Here is a 25,940-nt window from a genome sequence, read left to right as displayed (position 1 = left end):
AAGAACCTAATATGGACTTACCATTCTTACTGCTTCACCATATATCATATACAGTAAGTAATACATACTTAAGTATGTAATATACAGTAAGCCTTGTTATAATATACAGTAGGATAATAATCATAAATAAGTTCTTGATAAAGCTCCAAATACCAAAAGGTCTCTAGGCGCTTACAAAACCTAAAACAAATAAAATAAAATAAAAAGACAGAGAAAATAAAGGAATAAAAAGTCTAGAAAAAACGAAAATTAAACAGTATGTAAAATACGAACATAAAAATCTAAAAACATGAGAAGACTATAAAACAGACCAAACCCTATAAAAAACAAAACAAAGGATAAGCACATAAAATAGAGTTGTACAAAAGTAAAAGTCTAGATAAAAACACAAGTTTATAAAAGTGACAAAATCACGTTGAGAAACTAAAAGATGTACATGCATTGACCATCTGTCCTCCAAAAAGGAGACAGTTTAATTTCTCATCCGAATCTGATAATCACCATGCATGACAGGCAATTTATACAAACCTTAAACACAATGTTTTGGGAAAAAATGATACATTTTTCAAACTTTTGCAGAATTGTTTTTAAAACAAAAATGCATCAATTGTTATTGATAATCTTCATCACTCAATTTCTTTAGTGTTTGGTCTGCACTGTTGTCAGACCTACAGAGTACTTATCAAAATAAGGAAGCAAACATTGTTCCACAAAGTTAAGATTATTAAATGGGCCAGTACTTAATAAATTTTGATTCGATCCTCAACGTTTCGTCAATCAGACACTTTTCGGGTTATTATGATGTAATATACCATAAAATCCAATTAGGAAAATCGCAGTAGTGCTGGCATTATATTACATTGTTAGAAATCAAACTTTTATAATTATCCATGCATAAATTGGAATATATATTATGTACAGTATAAATTATACTCATGCAACAGTATTATTTTGTAATAATAATAATAATTAGAATGATAATAATTTATTCTTATTGCACCTTACATCAAAATATGATCTCAAAGCACTTTAGAATTAAGCATAAAATTGAAACAGTGATTTAATAAAATAATAAAACGGTACTCAAGTTCTTACATGTGACCCGAGCTATCATGTTGCAAATTACTAACCACTTACTTGTGGTGGACCATATTGATCAGTAATGTACTGTACATAATTCTACAATAGTGTATGTGTGTATCTGAATATCAGATTAAGCAGCTAGAACATATTCTGTAATATGGTTATACTACATAATTTAGATTTTGTAATATGGTAATACTACATAATTTAGATTACGTCAATTTGCATAGCAATTCACATACCATCATTATTCACTAGCATTGAGTTAGGGTTGTAAAGATCTTATTACTGTCATGCTTACAGTACACCTGTTTGTGTCTAATTTTAAACAAGTCACGAAACCATGGCGTTGCAGATATCTCATGTAGCACAATTTGGTTTCACAGTACAGTAGATACTATATACGACCTTTGACACTACAATTTCGAATGTGTTAAAACGCTATGATGTTAAAAATGTTAAATGTGTTACAGTATGGTATCCATATCCAGATTCCATATATGTATAAATATAAGTTGATCTTTTATTCAATGTAAACAATTGACTTTATTGTATGTTTCAATCAATTTACTATACCATTCTCAAAAATTAGTGAAACTTGGTTGGAATATAAACAGTGCTCAGTAAATTACATAAAGGGATGAGATCAAATGATCAAAAACTCTCAGCAAAGGACATTACTGTAGCTCAATTCATAGTGCTAGCAGTAGAGTCAAAATCTTCCAGTTCAATTATGCAGCATTCTCAGTTTTTATGAAACTCTTATCGAATTTTAACCAAGTCTAGGAAAACGGATGACTTGGAAATTATTGCCTCTGATCGAGTTTCGAGTTAATATATTTCCGAAGCTGATTGTGCTTCTGGAATGTTTCATCTGAAATGTTTGTTTATAGTGGCAGAACAAGTGAGGTGTTGGGGTATGATAGGAGTTTATCTAAATGTCATATCTTCAACACTTAAATGCTAGATGCTAAATGTATTACATTTGTCAACCAAAATTAGTGAAACTTGTTGGAATTTGAACATGTATGCATTTTATAATAAATAATTATAATAATTTAAAATTTCTGGAATGAAATAAACGAACAATATAAACTGGTTGGTATTGGTCGGCTTAATGACTTCGTAAGAGGCTATTTATGTGGTTGTTTATAAATACTTGCACAATTCAACACAGTTTGGTAGCATTTATTAAAACCATTGGAATTACCAAGCAAAGTATTAAATAATTTAAATTTTGAGAAAATATTGGTAGAAAATGAATTGTTCATACATGCTTCTTATTGAATGCCTCTTGGCTGTTGAAATTCAACTCTTTTGTGAGCAGGGCTAGTGTATGGTAACCATGACAACACTTTATATCTCCCTATGTTATATTGCTGTTGAGATCAATCAAGACATAACATTTCTTCAGTTGGCTAGGCAACCTGGAGTAAATAGTATTCCATATCAATTTTACAGAAGTATATAATAATTGGAATCAATTTTTGACAGAAATGGTATTCGTTGTGTAGATTAGTTAAAAAAGATAAAATAGTTACTAAAACAACCAAAACAAAAAACAGTTTAGCCTGAATTAATGCAGTGAGATATAGTTGCAGTGCTATACAGCTGAGAATTATAAGCTTTGACCTTTGAGTGACTGACATGTTGGACTGTACTTTTAGGATAAATAAGTAAATGAAACATAATTGGCATTTACTATAGGCTGCAATGAAATCATAATGGTCATTTACTATAGGCTGCAATGAAATCATAACGGCCATTTACTATAGGCTGCAATGAAATCATAACGGCCATTTACTATAGGCTGCAATAAAAATCATAACAGCCATTTACTATAGGCTGCAATGATATCATAACGGTCATTTACTATAGGCTGCAATGATATCATAATGGTCATTTACTATAGGCTGCAATGAAATCGTAACGGTCATTTACTATAGGCTGCAATGAAATCATAACGGTCAGTTAGGATGTTGTGATTCTAGGTCAGTTGAGAGATGTCAGGTCAGAATCACAAGCACATGTACCACATTGGTAGGTAGTACTAGTAACTTTGCTACAAGCCTAGGAAAATAATGGATAGGATCTTTGGTTACTGATTTGTGTGGTTTCTTATCGTACTTGATGTCATTGAGTAACCTTCTTCAAATTGATATATATTGCTCTGGCAGTTTGTTAAATATGAATTAACATAATTTTTTTTGTCAACGCTTGTAACATTGAAGGTATTCTAGACTTGACTCTTGTTAGTTTTACCTGGGGGATGGTTCAGTTTGTTCAGGTGCAAGTTGGTTGCAGTCGTCATGGTAACAGACTGACTATACAGTAGGATCGAGATTATTTCTTATCAAAGCAGATCAGATGTTTGTCAGTCTCATTGAATCACTGGTATATATTAATTTCTGCAACAATTTCATAACACTTTCATGTTATTATCAGAAATAAACTTAATATAAATTTGGTCTGTTAAAAGCAAGTACAATATATGAGGTAGCGCCAATTACTATAACTGGAATTAATATGATCTAATTTTAAGTAGAGAATATGATATTCATTATAGGATTGATGTTAGCTCTGTCTATGACAATACTGTATGTTGTACTTTGTTTTGTTTTAAAAGAGTATATATTTAACCTTTGTCTACACTGAGTCAGAGAGTCATATCAGAGTTGTCTCAGGTGTTGTAATATATACCAGTCCAACATCAATTAACATATTGTGTTAACATTTGTCATGTGTAAACATTTGCCAATTGGCAAAGCTTTGCCATCTTAGGGTTGCCAAGACAACCCATTCTTTTTGTATGCCATCTATGCTGCCTCCTTTTATCATTTGCCTGTGAGATGAAGACAGACATTCAAGAGAGGAATTGTTTATAAAGGCTTCTGTAGCTCCAGAGAAGGCCATCTTTGGTTTTATTAGAACGAGAAGACAATTGACAAATATGGATCCAGAAGATGTTGTATGGATGCAATACAATGCTCTGTCAATAACATAATTGCACAAGTCTTTTTTCTTAAGTTGTCTATAATTTCTGTGTTATAATGTTTCTAAAAATTTTATAAAACACTGGAAATATAATGATTGCGGTATTAAAGAGAAAAGGAACAAATGAAAAGACATTAGACACGACATATCACCAGATAAAAATTGATCGGTTATAGTATCTCGGGATGAATTTAAGTACCATAGAGTAGCGTATGGTAGTTGTCAGTTTAAAGTTTACATTTGGTTTTAATGGGTGATTGAGAGCTCAAGACTAAAACATATTTAAATGCAAAAAAAATTAAGTAAATTAAGAACAAAATGAGATAGAACTGTAGTTAAGAATTAATAAAATGCTTCATTTTGGTAGAAGACTAAAGAAAAACATACCAAAGATTAAAATCAGAAATCATGCAATACACCAGGGGGTCTCTGTTGTAGAGGTCATAATGCAGTATGAATGTTTACTATATAGTATAATATTACATTTCCTCCCACCGCCCTCCCCCCCCCCCAAAAAAAAAAAACCCAAAAAACACTTTGCACAGAAATTGAAAGCATATAACATCGTGAAACTTGAATTTGCTACAATTTATTTGAAACATAATTTGATATCATTTTCTTATGAAAGCTTGGAAGTAAATTTACTTTATGTCACACAAGAAATGTTCACATCTCTGCATATTTATAGTACATGATACTCCAATAGTACTGTACACTATATCAATCCTCTCCTAATTTGAACTACTGTATATATGGATTCACTGAGTTTATAGACAGAAGTGCATCTGACAACATGGTTGAGAAAAGTACATTGCGTGGATATATATAGTCAAGTCTTGTACATATACATGTATGAAAGACCAACAGTATAGTATTAACTTCTACTTGAATCTACATTATATAAACCAATCTTTTCAAGTTTTCTTTTTAACTTTCACTTTCACCTGTTAGTTCTCTAAAGAGCGTTCAAATTTAATTCCCTGTCTTTTTTCTTCCCCACCTCTTTCTCTCTCTTCGTCGTTCATCACATGCTAAGGTTTCCTTCTTTGATTCTCGGTGTTCCTTAATTTTAATAGCAGGACTTTTGTCAGGAATTAAATTAGTCATCTAGGTTGATGAACTTTCTCTTCAGAAATTAGCTTTCTAAAAATGCATCACTGCATAAGCGTTAACAAACCTGCTTTTCATCATATTCATTTAAGTTTCAAATTTAAAAAAAATATGTAAAAAACTTAAAGCAGTACAGTAGGAATGGACTTGCTACTGTAGTGTAGCTAAAACAGTACTGTATCTAACCATGTAGCCTTTACACAATGATCTAGCAGGACTACTAAATGTCAAAGTACAGTTAATACAGTAGTTTAAATCTGCTGTGTAGACATTTTTCTACTGGCAGGTTTCATTTGCCACCAGCATTCTCTTAATATTATTTTTTCAAAGAACTTACTATTAATTTTTTTTAAAGAATTAATACCTGTTTCTTAATTGATCACAGTGGCAATTAGTTCTGTCACTATGAACGTAATTAACTGTGTGCACTGTGCACAGATGTTTGCATAATTTACAGTACTTACATCATCACTGTGGATGAAATTAATTAGGTTGAAAGCCTCTGAGCGGTGTTTTACATTGTGTAATTAGTTCAGCTGCTGTGTTAATGTCTGCTCAAAGAACAATCAAGATTTACTCATCACTTACATGTCTCCCCAAATGAGCTGCACTCTTACTCGTTCTTCCTGTACTGGAGATGTTTAATAACCATTCAGCGCCCATCCTACCCCCCTCCCTGGAAACGGGTCACTTTCATTGTGTCACCCTCATTTCTTCTCTCTCCCAAATAGTGAAGTTATCTAGGATTTGTATACATTTTCACTTCCCGTCACTTTTGTTTTATTCCCTCGTGCTTCCTTCCGTTACAAAATTGCTGCTGTGGTATACAAACCATCCATCAGTGTGTATTCACTTTAATGTTAACCAATCACTGTCAAACCACTTAAGTTATGCGGCATCCAAGTGATTGCCATTTATCATCAATCCTACTTTAATATTGGCTGATAAACTTCCATCCTAATGAAGCACTGTATCATCTGTATACATACGTTAAATTACTACTACTGTAATAATGAAAAGAAGCAGGCCTATACAAATATTGGATCTAACTTTTCAATCTCACAAATTAGAAGCTGAGATTGGAATTAGTATCAGCAAAAGAAAACCCAAAGTACTATAGTTAATATTAAAGGTAGCAGGGTATTCCCAAGAGACAATATACTGCCCTCTGCCATCCACCAGATTTATATTGCCAACAGGGAAATTGAATACTCTACATTTTATTCATGTAACTGATGCAGATAAAGTCTTTTTTAATCGGAAGTTTTACTGGATACAAGAAAACTACTGAGGCTACTTGCAAGGTGGATTTCTTTCAATTAAAATACTGTAACAGAGAGTAAAGAAAGAAAGCATTAAACGTTATGGGTCTTATCACAGACGCCCCTTAGTCTAATAAACTCGTGAGAATTATTTTTCTCTCCCCCCCCTTTTTTTCCCCACTTTTCATTCCAAAGGATTGATGAAAAAAATACATGTACAGTATGTCTGTTTTGATTTTCAAAGGTTGGCAAATGTTGACTTCAAATTCCACAATTTATGACTTGTCGCGGTTTGAGGAGGAAGAAAAGTAATCATTTGGCTTATTTATGGTCAAAGAGATTTGGACGGTGGAATTTTAATAACTGCGATTGTGAAGTTTTTATCGACAACTTGATATCTACAGAAATTCTTAGCAGGACATTTGCTTCTCTACTGTTAAAGTCTCTGTTTAAATTAATAAATTGGGGGGGGGGGTGGAGGGGGTGGAGGGGGCATGTATATAAGAAACAACCTAGCTCTAAGATCAGATAACTGAGTCTACTGAGATACAGACTGGAAACTGTGTTAATTGCATCTACCTTAAAGCAATATATGTACAGTAACAGTGAATTGAGAAAGATGAAATCTTAGAAAACATGTTAATTCAAGGTCTACGGACACCCAGCCAATATTCAGTACATGTGTTGTGTGTGATAATCGCATTGAAAATCTGTTGAAATTTTTCGAATTCATCAACAATATGTGCAAACTATGATGTAGAGTGTTGTGCTCATCAAACTTTCTTATTTTAGCCCTTAATAAGTTAACCCCTAATTACAAGCCCACATATATAATGATATGTTCTCCTTTTCAATGAAGTTAATAAAATATTGGCTACAAACATCTGTTCAGTGTCCTTGAAATGAAGGTTGCAAAAACAAAGAAATAACAAAACAGAAATTAAGCAGTCACTCCCTTTACATCATCAATGTGCATAATTAGCTAATGTTTATTCATAAACAAAACTAGAATTAAGAGAAGACTTGTAAAATGGTTAATCATTGATGGATTTTGATAGAAGGTGCAGCTATTTTCATGATTTATAATGCCTATTAGAGTGATTAGGACAATGTTGTTTCTTACAGTACAGTGGGTGACCTTTAAAAGACATCTTGAAGGTCAAGATACTTTCAATTTACACAGACAACTATGATAATTATAGTAGAATTATGGTAAGTAAACATTTAACATGTCATTTCATTTGCAGAAATTATTTAATTAGAATAGTTTTGTTTCTCAGATGAGATAATTTCAAAGAGTAACTGCTTGACTTGTAGTTATCCAAACACAATGAGTTTTCGGGACATCATTAAACTGTTTGTCACGATTTAATAATGCTTTGCACTTGCTCTGTAGTTTTTTCACTGGTCTGTCTCACCCCACCTGTCAGTATCATGATTTTATCATTAGTGTATGGGTTAAACTGGAGTGTTGTTTACATCGCAAGCCCCAGAGAATGATGAAGGGTCCTGTTCTGGATTAAACATCTGTCATGTGGTTACCCACAACTGCGACCAACTTATCACCCCTTACAGAGTAACATTGGTTACATGAATGCAAAACACTTTTCTAGACTTTGTTATTGGGACAGTATTTAATATAAACATTGAGTATGAGAATTACTAATAAGATAGTAAGATGATAAATAAGATGATTTGAAAGAGTTTGTAGAGGTCAAAGGTGAATTTGGTTGAAACCAGAAAAAAACTTGTAAAGTAGATTTCTGAATATGTTTGTCCACCATGATGTTTGTAAGAACCATTTTTATGGGCGCTATTGGTAACCACAATATCTAACAGGCTTTTTGAATGATGCGTTCCATTTCCCTCCTAATAACACACGACCAGTAACCGCAGTCACTTTGATTTTGCCAGGCATTGCAATTTCCAAACAAATTTTGCCATGTTACTTTAAGCCACCCATTGACATATTTATGCTTTCTTTCTTTGCCTGTATCAACCAAGACATTTTTCATGACATTTTTCATGACATTGTTTTTAAACTGATGAAAAAGAATATAAAAAAGGCGTGCTGTGGAATTTTTGCTCTGTAGTACGAACTCTGTTCCTCTAAACATTTCAGTCACATGGATGGAAATATTAGAAGAAAAACTGAGTGACCGTTATGAGTTATATCCAGACATCTTGACCGTAAGATTAAATTACGTCCTCCAATTTTCTAGTTCTCTTTTGTAGAGGAGAGTCAGAGCGCTCTATACGTGTTTGGCTATAGCCTCCATTACCAAGATTAGATCTCCTGTTAGTATCTCTGTTGTCATTCATTGCCTTCCTACAGAGTATATTGGAATAGGTCTGTCATTGATCTTGTTGTAGTGCGGCGGCGCGGCGACTATATTTAAAAAATCTTTTGTGGATTAAAGGTCATCCGAGCAGAAAGGGGAAGAAAAACCTAATGAACCATGTTATCAGAAGTTATCCCAAATATGGTAGAGGTCAAATATTGGTCACACATGTACAAATTTTAATAAAGTATTTTAATCACCACTGAAATTTGTTTTTGCTGCTGATACCAAATAAACTTATTAAGTGGCTAAATAGATAAAACAGCCATCTGTGGGGGGGGGGGGGTGGGGGGACGTATTCCTGCTTGGACATGCACAGAAGGCAGCTCCTCCACGTTGGAAAAAAATTGGGGGCGAACTAATGATGATAGTAATAAATTATAATCCTGGCAAAAATTGATAGGGTGGTCTAAAATATAGACAATAACTGCCAACTGTTGGAATCAGGATTTAATCAACAAAAACAGGAGAAGATGGAGGGGACAGCTTGACTTAAGCTGGGGGCGGGGGGGGGGGGCGGGGGGCAGGACTGTGATGTCCACATTTGTAGTGTAGATCAATCTATTGGGAGGGGGGTGACTATAGATGCAGTGCAGATTCGATACAGAGTTGGTGGCAATGAGACTCCAGATACCACTTATTTTTTGCCTCAACAAAAACAGCAGACAATGAAACTTTACCCATCTTGTAACCAGCCCGGTGAAAATATTCTAGTTCAACTTATACAGTAGACATGTGTATTGGTTAGGAATCGAGAACGAAAGAAAACGAAAGTTACAACTGGTGCATATTCTTGCATACATGTATATTACTTCCAAATATATGGTGTCGGCAGCCATCAGATTCAAATTTATAGCTTGATAGATACTCCCACAAGTAATTACAGTGTGGCCTAGGTTATATGCTTGTCATGTAAGATGTATCTAATTGGTGCACTACAGGGACAACCACCATAGATCAGAAGTAAACTATGATGAATTTGGAATTTCTCATGTTTCGATCACAAATCAACAAGTAAATGATAAGTGTTGTGTTGGATATCTGTATTATTGACCATTACTGAATCTCCCTTTAGAGGGCGCTAGTCCTGTATCTGGAAACTTATCCGGCAAAAATGTTCACATACATAAAAAGCATCATCTCCTTCAAGTTAGGAACAGAGTATGCAGATGTGATGATTTTAATGTAGCAGGATGACCATGGATTATTTTTCCTGTTTTGTGCCTAACCATAAACACCATATCGTCTTCCATCGGAGGGGGGGGGGGGATTTCTTCAAGGTAGTGGTCCGTAAAAGGCAGTGTTGAAATTACATCCTTTCGTCAATCCAGCAATCAAAATCTCAGGGTCAGATCGTGAGCATGCTAGCATTGACATTGGAAAACTAATCGCAGTCTTGATGACATCATCACATGGATTTTGAAGTGGAGAAAGTTATCTAAGATTACATCCTTTAAAAGATGCCAGTCTTCTTTCTTCTCACTCTCTCATTCTCTCCATCTCTCTCTCTCTCGCGCTCTCTTTCTCTGGTGAATTTGGAGATTATGTTTAGAAACAACAAGTTGTAAATGTTGTCAATGCAGAGTGATGAAGATGGATACAGGATACTGGGAAGCATCCCTGTGGTCACGGTTCAGAGGGCACAAGGCATGCAAACTTCACAGCCTTTATAATAGTCTAGTCTGTACCTTTATAATGGAACTGAATAAATACCAAGATGGAAGAAGAGGCAAGGGAGAGATTGCAGTCGGACATAAATAAAGTACCCAATCTCATGATACCATTGATGTATCACACATACAGCATACAGCTACTGACTTTACTATAACTAGGGAGTTGTTATGGAGACTAGAGAGAGATTGCAATCTGACATAAATAAAGTACCCAATCTCATGATACCATTGATGTACCACACATACAGCACACAGCTACTGACTGTACTAACGAGGGAGTTGTTATGGAACATAGCAACTCCCTGGTACTAACTAGGGTGGGATCGGTCATAATGTATATAATTCTACCAAAAAGTATAGTATTTGAACAATTACCCTCAGAAATGTAGAAAAAATAGTAGGTTCACAAAGGAAGACCAAATAGTATGGGACAAGAATGATTGGAAGTACAGTAGATCAGTTTGGGCGACATGTATCGCTAAATGTTGCCATGTTTTGAAAGTTAGGTACTGTTTCTAGAGAGTAGTGGAGAAAGGGAGAAAGGTATTAAAAGTGAAAAGTCTAGCTGTTATAAACCAGTAAGTTTTGTGATGTACAGGAATGAACTTTTATTTGTATTATTATCACACACACAGTAGTGGATTGTTATAATTCCATTGGCTGCACTGATAGGAGAAGCGGCAATATGCGATGTGTAGGCGGTGTTTATTTTCCAGTCCAGGGCCATAGAAAATTATTGATCCATGTTCATATTCTTGACAATGACAAGATCGGTCGATCAATATGAATTGAATATTCTTCATCTGCGAGTAGTCAGTTAAATTGTGTACGTGTACAGAAGAGCTGAGCTACTGGGTTTCTACATTAATATATATTAACGCTAAGCAAGGAATTACTATATAATCACTGATGAATTCTGGGAATTGGACCTATTCGTAAAGATTTGGAAGGATGGTGTGGAAAATGTGCACTGGGTAAATTTCTGGACTCTTGCCATAAAGCACAGGGTGGGGCTTTGGTACTGTATGCAAAACAAACTGACTTAAACTGAGACTGTGTTCTTTGTAGATACTGTATGCGCTGAACAAGTTACTTGGTTTTATAACATAGACGATCTGTGTAGACCAAGTATGCCCTTAGTTATATACAATGTCCCTTAATAAATCTATCTCTGTTAGTTCAAGTTACACAATAAATTTGTTAAATCTGTCGTGGTTAATACTCTTCAACATTCCACTATAACATTCAAAAGCTGACTTGCGGTTGTTTTTCTTTTTGTATCGTACGGTATAAATAAATCATCACTTGTTGCTAAAAATAAAAATAACCGTGGGTGGTACTGCAATGTGCAATATATTACAAATTGATCAATGTTGGGAAAGAGTTCAAAGCAAAATTGTAAAGAATTTTCAACACTGTTGAATAAATTCCAATGTCACTTTACAACTTTATTTAATTGATTTATAAGTAGTTTTTTTTTTAAAGTTTATTTTCATCAGGCACTTGTGTTTACCTTATCCCCCTCCCCTTACCCCTCCCCTCCTCTCCTCCTCCCCCCAAAAACAAAAAAAAACATACGTATTAAAATATATCAACTTGTACACCCGTTAGACAATATAATTTGACCAATATGACCAACATAAATATATAGTATTGTACAGTTTATACACACAATGCATATTAGCCACTACCCTACTGAACATCATCTGCCTGCTGGCCAACGACGATACCAAACCCGTTTAAGACTTTACTCTGCAACCTCTGGTACAATCGACTCATTCCCCTTACTGTACCCCACAACCTGTATGCTACCACCAATCTAACTGATGGTATGGCCTCTGTCTATACTTATCTCCTCACATTTCATGTCGCTAATTCATTCCAAACTTTAGAGATGGATATATATGTGTATTTGAAGATTATATTTTGTAGTTAACCTAATTTGATACACAAATTAACTCAATAATTTCGGCTTTATGAAATGAACTGCGCTCTCGTTTGATGTCTATAAAAATGCATCATTTTTTGGGGGTTTTCCTTCTTCTTCTGTCTCCTCAGGGTCTGCACCGCGGCAGATTAAAGTTTGACGGGGGCAATTCGGAGAACAATGTAGGTGATATCGGCAGTAATCAGCTGGCTGAGAACAGCTGGCTGAGGTTCGATCAGGCTACATACATTCAGAAAACGCTGGTGGCAGCTGGAGGCGATGCCTACGCCAGAAACAAATTCAATCAAGTTGCCAGCGACAAGTTACACATGGACCGATCATTCTCCGACACAAGACATTCACAGTGAGTACATACACAGCGTAGGCATGCTCGTTATGATCATGCTTATTATTCGAGGGAAGTTTTTGTCCCCAAAAGTGCAATAAAGTGTCTTTATAGGGAAATATAGCGTAACATCCCCAATTTGGCCCTTACTGTGTAAGTTGTTCTTAAAGGAGTATGTCGTGTTCTGTATATGGGATAAAAAAAGAAATTGAAAAAGATAATATTATATATATATAGGAGGATATTTTTATGTGATGTGAAAAGGAAACATTCATAAAGTATGAAACATATTCAACATTATAGGAGAGATTAATATCAGCAGGATTGAAATAACTGGTAAATTAGGGAGGGATACTGGTGAGAATGAGGGAGCTGTGGAAAGGGAGGAAGCTGTGGAACAGAGAGGAATGGGAGCTAAAAGAGGGTCTAGAGATGGGAAGTAAATAAGAGACCTGGTATTAAAGCTCCTTAGTTTTTTTGATGAAAGGAGCCCTCTAATAACAATAGTACTGTGTAATTACATCTTCCCTTGGTGTTTCAAGAAAAGATGTGGGGTTGTGGGAAGGGGGTCTGGCCAGTGGAAGGAGGCAGGGGGAAAATATAAAGTTTTATCTATCTTTATAATTTAGAAGTTACTGTCCTGAACGATGAGGTGGGCAAGTACTTCGTTTAATAGTTGAGCTATTGTAGAACTTTTTTTTCACAAAAGAACGTTCTAGTTTTCTAACTTTGATTATTTTTCTCAAGAACAAGAAAGGATGCAATTTTCTTTTCTTTTGGATCTATTTGGAAGAATTTAATAAAATGAATGTAATATAAATGAATGTAATAAAAAGACTATTGATGTAGCATCTACATAATTTGTAGAGAAAATGTACAGTTCTGAGTTCTGTAAGTATGGTCACTTCTAAACACCCAAATCAGGGAGTTGCAGGTTTTCTTCTTAACAGCAGTTCCTCATGGTGAAGTGTGAGACGATGTTATTTATTTTTCTTTAGTTTATATGAGCGTAAACTTTGAAGGTTGCTCAATACTTCTTCTCATACGATCAGCCCTGTCTTCCATTTCATGGCTGGGCTGACATTCTGGCGTGCTCATTTGGTGCAGCATTGATTAGATTTTATGCAGTGCTGTGTGGTTGTTTTCCATGGTTATATATTTGTTTGCACTGTCATTAGCTGGCAGTAGAGATCTGCCATGCATTTCAAAAATCAGGATAATAAGAAAGTAAACAGAGGTTAGGAGCGACCTTTGGAGTCAGTAGGTTTCCTATACACCAGCGGAATTGAGTCAATGCTAAAGATGAAATCAAGGGTGTAACTCACCTCAATGACATATGCACAAGATGCTTACACCTTAAATGATTTATAGTTTATGTGTAACAAGATCACATTATGTTGATGACGTCAAGACAGAAATTATGCAAAACAAGTCTAACATTAAAGAAACAGCCTTCCAGACACTATAATCTGATGTAGAGCTGTTTCAGTTTTCCTGCATGGGTCAGAAAAAATGTCAAAACCTGAGAGAACTTCCTGCTGTAACCAATGTTATTGATTACAGTATATATGGCCTTACAAATGATATAGAAAAGTTGGTTTGCTATTGGAAGTTGGAGGAGCTCCAACTCTGAATCATGCAACAGATTTCATATACTGTATGGGAAGTTCATTTGACTTCAACTTACAGTTAGTGTTTATGCTTTGCTTTAAAGATGATTCTTGTCTTTTCTACTGTACTGTTCAGTGAAACTTGACCAAGCTTGGACAGTTACTTATTCATCCCAGACTCTCTCAACTCAATCCTTCTTCTGAATTTACCATTCAGAGGTAACCTACATGTTCTTCCTTTGATCAAGAAATCATCTTGGAACCTAGTTTGTCCACCTTACTGAAGCACTGATTAAAACTAGGTATTAAACTCACTTCATTACCTGTCTCCCCACAACACGGGCACCCTACCTCTAATCTGGATAGATTGAACTGGTAACAGTTTTGTATACAGACAAGTCTATGTCCAGCTGTATTATGCAGAATCAGTACCCAATGTGATGACCATCAAAATCTAATTAACATTAAAACTTAATTATTTGGGATGTCACAAATCACTTGGCAGTGCATCTTAAAGAATTGCTTAACATAAACATCCATCTTATTTAAGTGCAAACATCTTATGTTTTATTGAATGAAGTAGTGCTGATCCTTCAGTTTCCCCTGTTCTCTTAAGTAGCTGTCTCAAAAGGAAGATAATGTGTTCTTTGGCCCCGGAGGTGCGTCTGTGACAATGCATACAAGGCTTAAATGCCTTTGTATGTTACCACTTTGTATGGCCAAGCACCATATATAGAGTATGATAAAACTACATTGGTTTAGTGGAAACAGATATGGGAAGTCCAATTACTTGTACATTATAATATAAAGGTATAATAATAGAAAGGTCCAAGTTCACAACCGTCATCATGTTGCGTCTTGTTCAAAAGTCATAAGGGGGTGATGATGTACCCTACAGATCTACAGTACAACTATTTCCTTCCCATGCAGGAAGTTATTTAACTATATGTTTCATCAAATTGGGAAATTATGTCACCATACTAGAAATAGTTTCGATTCAATGAAATGTGTGTCTGGATCAAACAATATGGGTAGAGCAGATATACATGTTTAATAGTGTGTTTTGACTGTAGGTACATATACTGTACATGTGGTAGGTGTCATCGTTTCATCAGTAACAATTATATAGTTTTTAATATGTCTTCCTGCCATGGATTCCAAGAAACCTTTCAATGGATTCACCATGTATTGCTACAGTGTCATTAGAGATGAACCAGATCCAAATTTTTGGATGAGGCTGGAACCGATTTGACTGGATCTCACAGAAAATTCTGGCCGGATTTTATCCGGCTGAACTGGATTTTTCCAAGAGGAAAATGAAAAAAAAAAAAGTGATAAACTTGGAAAATACTTCCTTTTCTTCATCACAAGATGTGAAAAGTTGCTCAAAATGTAGTGAAAAAAAAAGAAGAAAGTTAGATTTTGCATTTATTGTTACATTCCTTCTATTAACAATTTGTTATTTGTAGGAAAAGATACTGTACTCAATGACCAGTTTCCACTTTAAACTTTTATCTGTTGTGTTTATATACAAAAAGGTTCTTTACATTATACAGTAGCAGTTGTTTCATAACTTGGCTGATTAAATTGGTTTATTCTATCAGTAGCTTAAAACGTTCTCAGACTGTTGGGGAAAAAAGCAAAAAAAGTTAGGACACACATCTTAAGATAATTCTGGACAGATTTTGAAGAGAAAAACGGAACCATCATCATCATCATCTCTAGCTACCATCTGGATTCATCTTCATTGATAACCATGTATCCTATGCCCATCCAGATTAAACCATTCCCTACTCTCCTACAGTATGTATAGCAGCATCAATAATGTAATTATACTGTTAGTTTGAGTTTGACTAAATTTCCTCATAATATAAATACAATGGTGAATAATTAAATTACAAGGAGGTGGAGAAGGACTGAAGAAGCAGAGCTTTTACGAGCAGTCCCCCTTTACAAAAAAAAAAGAATACAAAGGATAGGGAAGAGGAAGAAGAAAAGAACAAAGAAAAAAGCAAGCAATAAAGAATCACTACTTAATGATAATAATCGTTAACTAAAATGTATTTCTTTTTCTTGGGATAAGGAATACTTTTGAATATTTTTTATTGTGTTGTCTAAACTATTCCAGAATGTAACTCCAGATTTGATAAAAAGTTGATGAGTCCTCTCGGAAGTGATCAGATTTGTACAGAAGTCAGTGTGAGATGATGAACTTCACAATTGTTTCGACATAATTTCTGAATCCAGTTCAAAAGGTTGAGTCACAATTTGCATCCTGATACATATACTGTATGGCGTAAGATATCAAAGAAAATAACCATTTTTATCTCCTCTATATGAAGAATCGTTGTCAGTTTTAATATGCAATGAAGTGTAATTTTGTGAATCTATAAGTTGCGAATCTAAACTAAAAAAAGGAGAAGAAGAAGAAATAGAGAAGGGATATGTTGAAAATCAAAACATTCATATAACTGTCTGGGTCAGTCCTAAAATAACAGGGACGGCGCCAGTTACATTTTAAAATTACAAATTAAACTTAAACCACTCGGTGTATGGGCAATATAATGGTCAAAGTTCTATAAAAAAAGAGAATTTTCAGTATCCTATTTTTATGTTATTTGCAAACATTTGGGAAAGTATGGAATGTTATAGAAATGGAATGTTTATTTGTGTTCTTGATTCATGCATATCATAAATAGAACAAAAATAACTGTTTAGTTTTATACATCCAAAAAAAAATGTTATCCAGAAATATGTATGAAATTGTATTTAAGGTGATTGTATCAGCGTCTGTAAAAGCGTTTTAATAGGAATTTCCTTGAACATATATTGAGGGCACTGTAGGCACATGTAGTAGGGTTTATGGTAGAGTACTGTAGGTACATAGGTGGCTGTTACAGTACCTAAACCTTATGGAAAAAATACATCAAATTTTGTACTCCTTTTGAATATAACGTACGTAGTTTTGTTTGTGAAATGTTTGTTGTACTCTCTGGTTGAGTTGTCTGGAAATTTTAAACAATCTCAAGTATTATATCTAGATATCATACAGTATGACTCAGGGTCATGGGTGTGGGGGGGGGAGGGGTTGAGGAGGGGGATGCCTTTTCAGACTTTCTTTCAAATGGCATGTACATTTATCAACATATTATGTACATGCTAAATAATGAATACTTACAAGTATATACTACACAACTTACCATAAAATGATGAAATTGACAGTTGGACAGACATCAGTCAAGTTTTGTGCCACCCCCCACCCCCTGCCTCAAAATTGGAACTCTGCCTAGAGGCCTGGCATGCCTCACCCATGTTAGAAGACTACTGTACTTCAATCAACATATTGTGTTTACCACCTGATGCAACCAGTACTTACCTCTCTTTGTGTCAACTGCACAAACACATGTACAAGCATTCAGTGTAATCCTCCCAACCCCCCACCCCCTCCCCCTATTTCTATTCTTTCCTGTTCCCCTTTTCCATTTTCCTGCACACTTCCAGATCTTTTTAAATGAGATGACATTAATTCAAGCAAAAGAAAACTTAAGTTTTGCATTGTTGAAGTTACAAAGCCCCCTCAATAACCGGTAGTACATAAATACATCAGCACAGTACTGACTAACTGCTACAGAATGTGTCCTACAGTACAATGATGACAAACCCTGAATTATTAGAATTTCCAGATATGAGTACAATAAAAGAAATTCTTAGATTCTAAGGAAGCTCAACTTATACGTTATCGTATAAAATCTCAGTGAAATTACTTTCGTCATTAACTCTGCACAGATATTAAAGTTGAAAGACATCAGAAGATAAAGGACGGCACTTATTGATTTGGAATAAAATGATGAAATATTCAGTCAAAGTTGTTTGCTCAATTTTGCAACACTCAAGTGATTTTCCTCAATAAATTTCAAAATTTTCGTCGTCAAATGACGACCGTGAGATTTCTCTCAAGGTCTTGGCGTGCTTGCTGCTTTGCATGCTCTCCATACGTCTCGCAGATCTCATGGAGAAAAGGAAGATGGAAATGCTGCAGTATTGATCTCGTTGTCATGTGACCCGAGTTTTTGAACGTTTAATCAATAGCAGTTGCATTAGAACTTTATGCCAAACTAAATGAAAGATATTTTACCTCCAAAATAAATCTAAAATGATTTTTGGAATAATCAAATCATTGATGCATAAGTTGAGTTACCAGAGCTATACTCTGTCAGAGCGTCATAATTTGAGAGGGAAAAGGAGTTTTTAAATGCATTACAGTAATCGAGCATTGTGAGTAGAAAATCAGAGTGTCTTGAGATTAAGTTGCACTTTCCTTTTTGCCTTTTTATTCCGTAATGGCTTCTTGGTTCAATTACAATGCCACTAGAAGATAAATCGAAGTCTGATAAAAGGAATTAAAGCCTCGCTTTTGGTATTGTTCATACATATCATGCACTTAATAGTTAAAGTTATATAAAACTGTATCTTTTGTTAAAGGGACATGTTGATGAGTGTTGATGAGTTGACTTTCGATGTTTCTTATTTACTTCACTCCTTGCTTACCTGTCTCCCCACAACTTTAGCGGTCTCATTCTACCGTGACAATCTCACTTTCTGAAGCTTTGGCCTAGCCTTGGTTAGAAGCCCCAGTTACCTTGTCAGTCACAAGGTCTCATTCCTTGACAGACATCTACATTACAAAAACACAGTTTTCAAAGTTTGCAACATTAATTGGTATCAATTGCAGATGTGGTTGCTAAGCTGAGCTTGGTATTGTACAGTATGTTACTCGCTGATTTGAAATTTTGTGAGGAGGTGGATCGTAAAAATGACGCAAAAATGTTGACATCGATAACGCAAATTTTCCATAGCAGCCAATGCTACAATGTAGAATCAGAAGTTGTCTTGCAAATGTTCCATATAATATTGGCCTATCTTTGTCTTTCGATAAAGATGAAGGTTACCAAAAATTTTTGAAGTTTAATGATTTTGATCCTGAAAAACAGCAAATAGTTAGCTTTGTTCTTTAAATTGACTTCACATCAGAAGTATATATACTTATCAACTTCATGGAAAAATAACATGAAGTTTGCACTCACAATAAGTAGAATTGAACATAGAAATATCAACATTGAAGTTTATCATGTAACTTAAAATCCATGTCAAGTTCAATATATTGAGCAGAAAGCATTTGGGTAAATTCAAAGGTGTGTTTGTTTGCTGGAGTAAATTTATTCTGTCAAGCATTGATAGCTTTAGCGAATAAATCAGCACGAATGCGACAGCTCATAGATATGTTTGTTTTCTCTCTCTCTCTTTCGTCATCAGAGTAAAGTTTTGGAGTTTATTTTCTTTTTATTTAAATGTAAGCTTACTTTTACTTTGTTTAAGACCCATGCAGTAATGTGTAAATCTTCTTTCCGTCAGGCAGTAACATTGCAGGGAAAGTAGAGCTCCCGAACTGTACATAGTAATAAAAATGTCAGTCATTCAACGTTTGTTGTTATCTGTCCTATCACCTTAATCAAGAGGAAAGAATGACAATCCTTACACGTTTGTGGCAATTTGATTTAGGATACGCCTGTCTTGAAAGTTGAAACAGTTCATCTCAAAGAATATGAAAGATCACTGTAAAAGTTTAGAAAAAGAGAAGAAGAGAAGAAATACATCAGTCGAGAAACGACCAGAGATTTGATATATTTTTTTGATAATTATTACCAAATGATCTAGCAGGGATTGGATAGGATAAAACAACACTTAAAACTCCAAAACTGCCACAGCTGTTTGTTAAAACAATGTCTCAAGCTTTGATAGTTCATTATCAGAATGTTAGGTATGTTTTAATTTCATGTCGTATGTGCCCAATTAATGTCAACGGGAGTTGGTAAATATTTTCATAAAAGTGTCATGGATGTGAGTGGGACCAGCCTGCTCTGTGGTTGTTTAATATAGCAGTCTAGAATTCAAGAAAGTTGAGTTTTGCCTTTGACAGAGTGGATGGAGGTGATGGGTCTGACATGGAGATTTTCCTACTTACCGCAGGAGGAATCTCACAACTGTGCAAACAATACAGGGGGGGTACCAGACAGGTCACACTGCAGAGTAGAAATTTGGAATATTGCTGCAATTATTATCTGATCGCAAGGGAAAGTAAACTTGGGACAATCATCATTGGAAGGAGGAAAGGATGGAGAGAGGGAGTGGAAGAGAGGGTGATTGGAAAGATGGAAAGGGAAGTTAGTAGTAGGAGAGATGGGAGTAATTAGAGATGAGGGGAGGTGAATGGGAGAGGGACGTTGGGAAAGATGTTAATCTGTACCAATTGAGCCAACATTTTACCTCAGCTTTTAAAATCAATTGTCAATTAAGGGGACTTTGAAGTTGTACAGTCTACCAAAATGCTGAAAGGAAAAGTACGTGGAGAGGATGGAGGGGGGGGGGGGGAGGATGGAGGGGGCTGGGAGAGGGGGGATTGTGAAGGAGAGAGAAGGTCTTTCTCGATCCTCCACCTTTATGCCATAAGAATATGATTTCTGTATCACCTCTTACCTGCACATGTATTCGTGTAACAACTCAAACCTGCATCATGCAATGATGCACGTTCATTCCAAGCTCATGTCTAATTTTGTTTGGTCCATATTGGAAGTGGTCATAAATTGCTTCCTTAATCTGACTATAAGCTCACTTCTGTCTCTGTTAAGTGATTCATGCATTATGTATGAATCGTATGCCAACAGCCACTCATCTACGAGGTTTGTCTGATAGAAAGAGAATTCACGGTATCTACGTTATGTGCAGCAAACGTATTCCATTTCCTGAAAAATCTCTCCTTCTGTATCTTTGGTTACAGGCTATAAAGGGTTGCTCCTTACCAGAGATGGAGATTTAAATTTCTCTCCTGGTAGACATTTTTCTCTTCAGTTTTGCATTCAAAAGGGGCTATCTCTCCAATAAAAGTGATTTGATGGCCTGCAACCTTTTCGATAGATTCGCATCTCAATTCTGCCCGCGTTGATTTCAAGCAGCTTCCAGCACACTCCATCAAATTGTGGTGACTTTTCGCAGCGAGCGATTGCCTGGGAAAGTTGCGGCGAGCAATTAATGTAAATTGATCAAAATTGAGTGAAAAACCTTGGAAGGCAGATCTTTGTTTGATTTGTGGAGGTGAATTTTCTTGATAGTTAATTGTGCGTAGTTCAGTGACTTGTCTGTACTGACTTATCATTGGAATTGCAATAGTCTACTTGAGTATTCATGAATTACAAACTATGTTTCGTACTGATACATTATAAAGAAAAGAACGAAGCAGGTTGAAAAGGTTTTTTTTGTATCAGTTTGCAGATGTTGTCTGGTGCTCTGCTATATGGAGGTATCGTAGTAGGTTTTGTTAACTGTAAACATTGAACATAATATAGTGGTAGATAGGGAAAATATGTTAACTTGAAAGAAAAATAAGACCATGTTGTTGTTGGTTGGTCGTAAATACATCACTCTAATACCTGTCTCCGATACACATGCCCTCCGATCTACCCTACCCTAAGAACTGGTAAAATTCTTGCACTGTGCCCCTCTCCCCCCAATGACCTTCTCTGTAATCACTTGACCTCTCATTCCAAATCTACCATTCAGAAAACTGTTTCCAGGCAGATTTTCAACCTTTTGTTCGAGCCTGGTACAGTATTTTATTCTTGGTGTGACTTTTTTGAAGCCAGAAAGATGCCTGTTTCATCTAAACTCAATCACTGCATATTAAAGTACCCTTGAATTTGTTACAACGAAAGTTATGTCCAGCTCTCCCTCTCTAATCCCTAACTGTCCCTCACCTCTAATCTCTAGATTTCTCTCCCTCTCTAATCCATAACTTTTCCATCCCTCTGATCTCTAGCTTTCCCACCCCTCTAATCTTTAGCTTTCCCACTCATCTAATCTCTAGTTTTCCTACCACTCTAATCTCTAGATTTCTCTCCCCTCTATTCTCTAGCTTTCCCACACCTCTAATCGCTAGCTTTCCTACCCTTCTAATCTCTAGCTTTCCCATCCCTCTAATCTGTAGCTTTCCCACCCCTCTAATCTCTAGATTTCTCTCCCCTCTATTCTCTAGCTTTCCCACACCTCCAATCTGTAGCTTTCCTACCCCTCTTATCTCTAGTTTTCCCTCCCCTGTAATCTCTAGCTTTCCCACCCCTCCAATCTCTAGCTTTCCCACCCCACTAATCTCTAGCTCTCCCACCCCTCCAATCTCTAGCTTTCCCACCCCCTTTAATCTCTAGCTTTCTCTGCCCTCTACCGGCAGATTTTTTCAATCCCTAATTTACAATAGGAAATTCCCATTGAAGGTGCTTTATTACTTCCTCTGAATCACAACAATGTGTTAGCATTAGAAATGGAAGTACATCTTGTTATTACTTGTTAGTGGTTGAAGTATAGGATATATATGTTTATACATTGTAAGAGGTGTTTGAACATCTGTTAAGCATTCCAGTACACTGTGCTGGTGTTACCATAGTGGTCAGCTGATTGTATGCGTGGTCACAGACTACCTGCTGTTACTATAGACTGTAAGGTTACTCTCTGCCAAAAATATTCTTCTGTTAGTAAGTGAACGTTTCCAGTGTCTTGAAACATTAATTTAGTCAGTTGATTGCTTGGCCAAACTTCACATTAATAGTCAGTTGATTGCTTGGCAAAACTTCACATTAATAGTCAGTTGATTGCTTGGCCAAACTTCACATTAATAGTCAGTTGATTGCTTGGCCAAACTTCACATTAATGGTCAGTTGATTGCTTGGCCAGACTACACATTAATAGTCAGTTGATTGCTTGGCCAGACTACAGTACTGAGAAGAGATGGTGAAGGGGAAAACATGAGGGAGTGATTTCAGTTTTGCAATATCAAAAGGTAATGTAAAGGTGTGACTTTGTATGTCAGGTTCATAACCACTGAAAAGGGAGAGCTAGGTTGGAAAAATTAATTTTACAGTATGAAATGTTTCCCAAAACATAATGATAGGTGGTATTGAAGAACTTATTATACATAGACTCTGGATGTGTGACCTGATTAATTCACTTTGGCTTTGGCTTTGAGTACATCAGTTCTTTATGTTGCCTTATTCGACGAATCTTATAGTAGCTACCGCCTTTGCGATCCGTGTGTTGTCATTGCCTGCTTCGCAATCCGCGGTCCCCTCACAGTTTTGTAAGGTTGGTAAGAGTGACTCCAAAGTTTGCCGTTTCGGAAAACGAAAAAGTAGGTGGGTGGGGAGTAGGAGATGCAGTGGTTGCAGACATATAGAATTAGTGGATTTGGTTTGTCTAAAGCCTAAATCACAGAGAAGAAATTTGTTATGCAGGTTTTTGTATTTTATTACTATTAGTTAAAATGCTGCAGAAACAGTCCTTCCAACTCTACAGACTACTTGTGGATGAATTAGTTGGTTGACTACACATGTTTACAACCTGAAAGGAAATCCCATGGAAGCCCTCTCCAGGGAATGATTTTAATGAGAAAAGTCTTTCTAGCCAAGAGGCAATTTCATAGTCATGATCAAAATTTTCTGTTCTTTTTCTCTTTTGATGTGATTAATGTCAATTTCCTTCATTTTTTTCAGAATTTGGAGAATGAAAAAAAAAAACTGTTTGATATCTTACAGCTGAATAACAGAGTTGACCAAAAATTGTATATATGAATTTACCTGTACGTTAGCTGTTTTAGCACCAATAGGATCTCAAGGCAATTACCTGCCAATACCCTATAGGTATAACAGGTGGAACCACTTTAGGTCTGTAGATATGTATTAAATGTCTGTGTGTGTGGGGGGGGGGGGGGGGGGTGAGGAGGATGAGGAGGTGGGGCTACAGATAATGTATTCTATAGATTCTGTGTAGGATCCAATAGGATCTCACAGCAATTACCTTTCAAAACCAGGGGCGGATCCAGGGGGGGGCCCGGGGGGCCCGGGCCCCCCCTTTTTGAAAATCCTGATTTTTTTTTTTTTTTACCGCGTTCGAGGGAAAGGGCCCCATGCATGATCAGTGGCGTAGCTACGGGGGGCCTGGGGGGCCGAGGCCCCCATGAAATAGGCTGGCCCCCCACTGGGAATGGGGTGAAAAAAATGTTGTAAAAAAGTAAAAATAAGTGCGATTCACTTATATATTTTGTTCAATAATTTGGGAAATAGAGTTACACAATTATCTCGTCTGCATCTGGCAGAATAAGAAAAAAAAATATCTGTAGTAATCATGAGAATGGTCACACAGCATGGCATGGCAATGGTCGATGCGACGATTGCGACCATATACCACGAACCTTGTTGTGCTGCGCGATATCGAACCGGACCCCCCTGCTCTTGGCCCAAAAAAAAGAGAGGAAAAAAAATTAAATTAATCGCCAATTTTAAACATGTAGGACGTCAGAAAAGCGGTTATCCTCACAAGTCATCCAGGTGTGTCTTTTCCGTCAAATGAACTATACTGTGCACGCGTGCTACAGGTGCTAAAAATGCCTAACAATCTCAATTTTCAGACCGAAAAGTTTAAAAATTGAGGTGGTGTTCGATTTTTTTTTGGGCGGTGAGGTTACAGAGCGGTAGGCTGCTAGGATGCGCTAACAAATTTTTCATGAGCAAACCCCTCACCCTTCCAGAATCCTGGATCCGGCCCTGCATCAAACAGTGGTGACGGAACGGGAGGGGAAGGCATTATGATTTTTGTATCACCTCAGCTCATCTGATATGTAATACCATATTTCATAGATTGTTTTTTCTCATCAATTGAGAAATTGCAGACATGAGATCCATATTTTCAGGCTAGGTACATGCTGCTTAGAATACTCGGGAAGTGCCGTTTCCGGCCATCTGGGAGGTTTGTAAAGCCAAAAATTTCCTTGTACGCTCCGCGCCAACCGATGATGGCGCTCCGCTTAGATAGTCTTACGTTCAGGCGTGGCTGGACCAGTCAGACCCCCCCCCTGTCACAAATCCTGCATCCGCCCCTGAATTGTCATTGAATATTCCACAAAACAACTTTTGTATGCCCATGAAACTGTCGAAATATGATTTTCACTACTGGTAGAAATATAAAATATTGGGAATTCTGAAATTCCTGCAAACATGCGGCTGTGCCTGTTCAATACTCACTACTGTATCGCCTTAAAAAATGATGAGTGGAAATAGTTTCTCCAGGACCGTATCGTATCGTGGGTATCGAGTGCGTCTGATATACGAACGTACGTAGTACGTACGTCTATGATGATATGCACTGTATTGTACTGATAAAAACATGGTGAATTTCACTCCATGGGAGTAATCACTGAGCACATTCCGATATAAGAGTGAATTTCCACTCCATTGGAGTAAATCTTACCTCCTAATAGAGCTATATTCACTCATATTAGGAGTGAGGGTTAACTCCAATAGAGTTAAATTTCACTCTTAATTTGAAGTGCGCCGAGTGATCACTCCAATTGAATGAAATCCACTCATTTGTTTTTAGAGTGTTGCTAGATATATGAAGAAGAAATTTACATACCAATACATGTTATCGGTCATCGATTGGCACAAAAAGCCAGATTCTGATGACAGCTGCCTCAAGAAACCCAATAAATGGCCTA

General features: G+C 36.2%; 1 protein-coding gene across 1 annotated transcript in view; it reads left to right on the top strand.

The window, feature by feature from the left end:
- Positions 1-25,940, top strand: part of LOC139971089 (polypeptide N-acetylgalactosaminyltransferase 2-like) — a 141,500-nt gene that overhangs the window by 6,500 nt on the left and 109,060 nt on the right. Inside the window, exon 2 of the mRNA XM_071977278.1 lies at positions 12,523-12,755. Within this exon, the coding sequence (XP_071833379.1) occupies positions 12,523-12,755 (233 nt within the window). The remainder of the gene's footprint in view (positions 1-12,522; positions 12,756-25,940) is intronic.

The sequence above is a fragment of the Apostichopus japonicus genome, chromosome 8 (assembly GCF_037975245.1).
Source record: "Apostichopus japonicus isolate 1M-3 chromosome 8, ASM3797524v1, whole genome shotgun sequence".
NCBI classification, from domain to species: Eukaryota; Metazoa; Echinodermata; class Holothuroidea; order Aspidochirotida; family Stichopodidae; genus Apostichopus; species Apostichopus japonicus.
The sequence above is the reverse complement of the archived record's forward strand: the minus strand, read 5'-3'. Positions and strand labels throughout refer to the sequence as shown.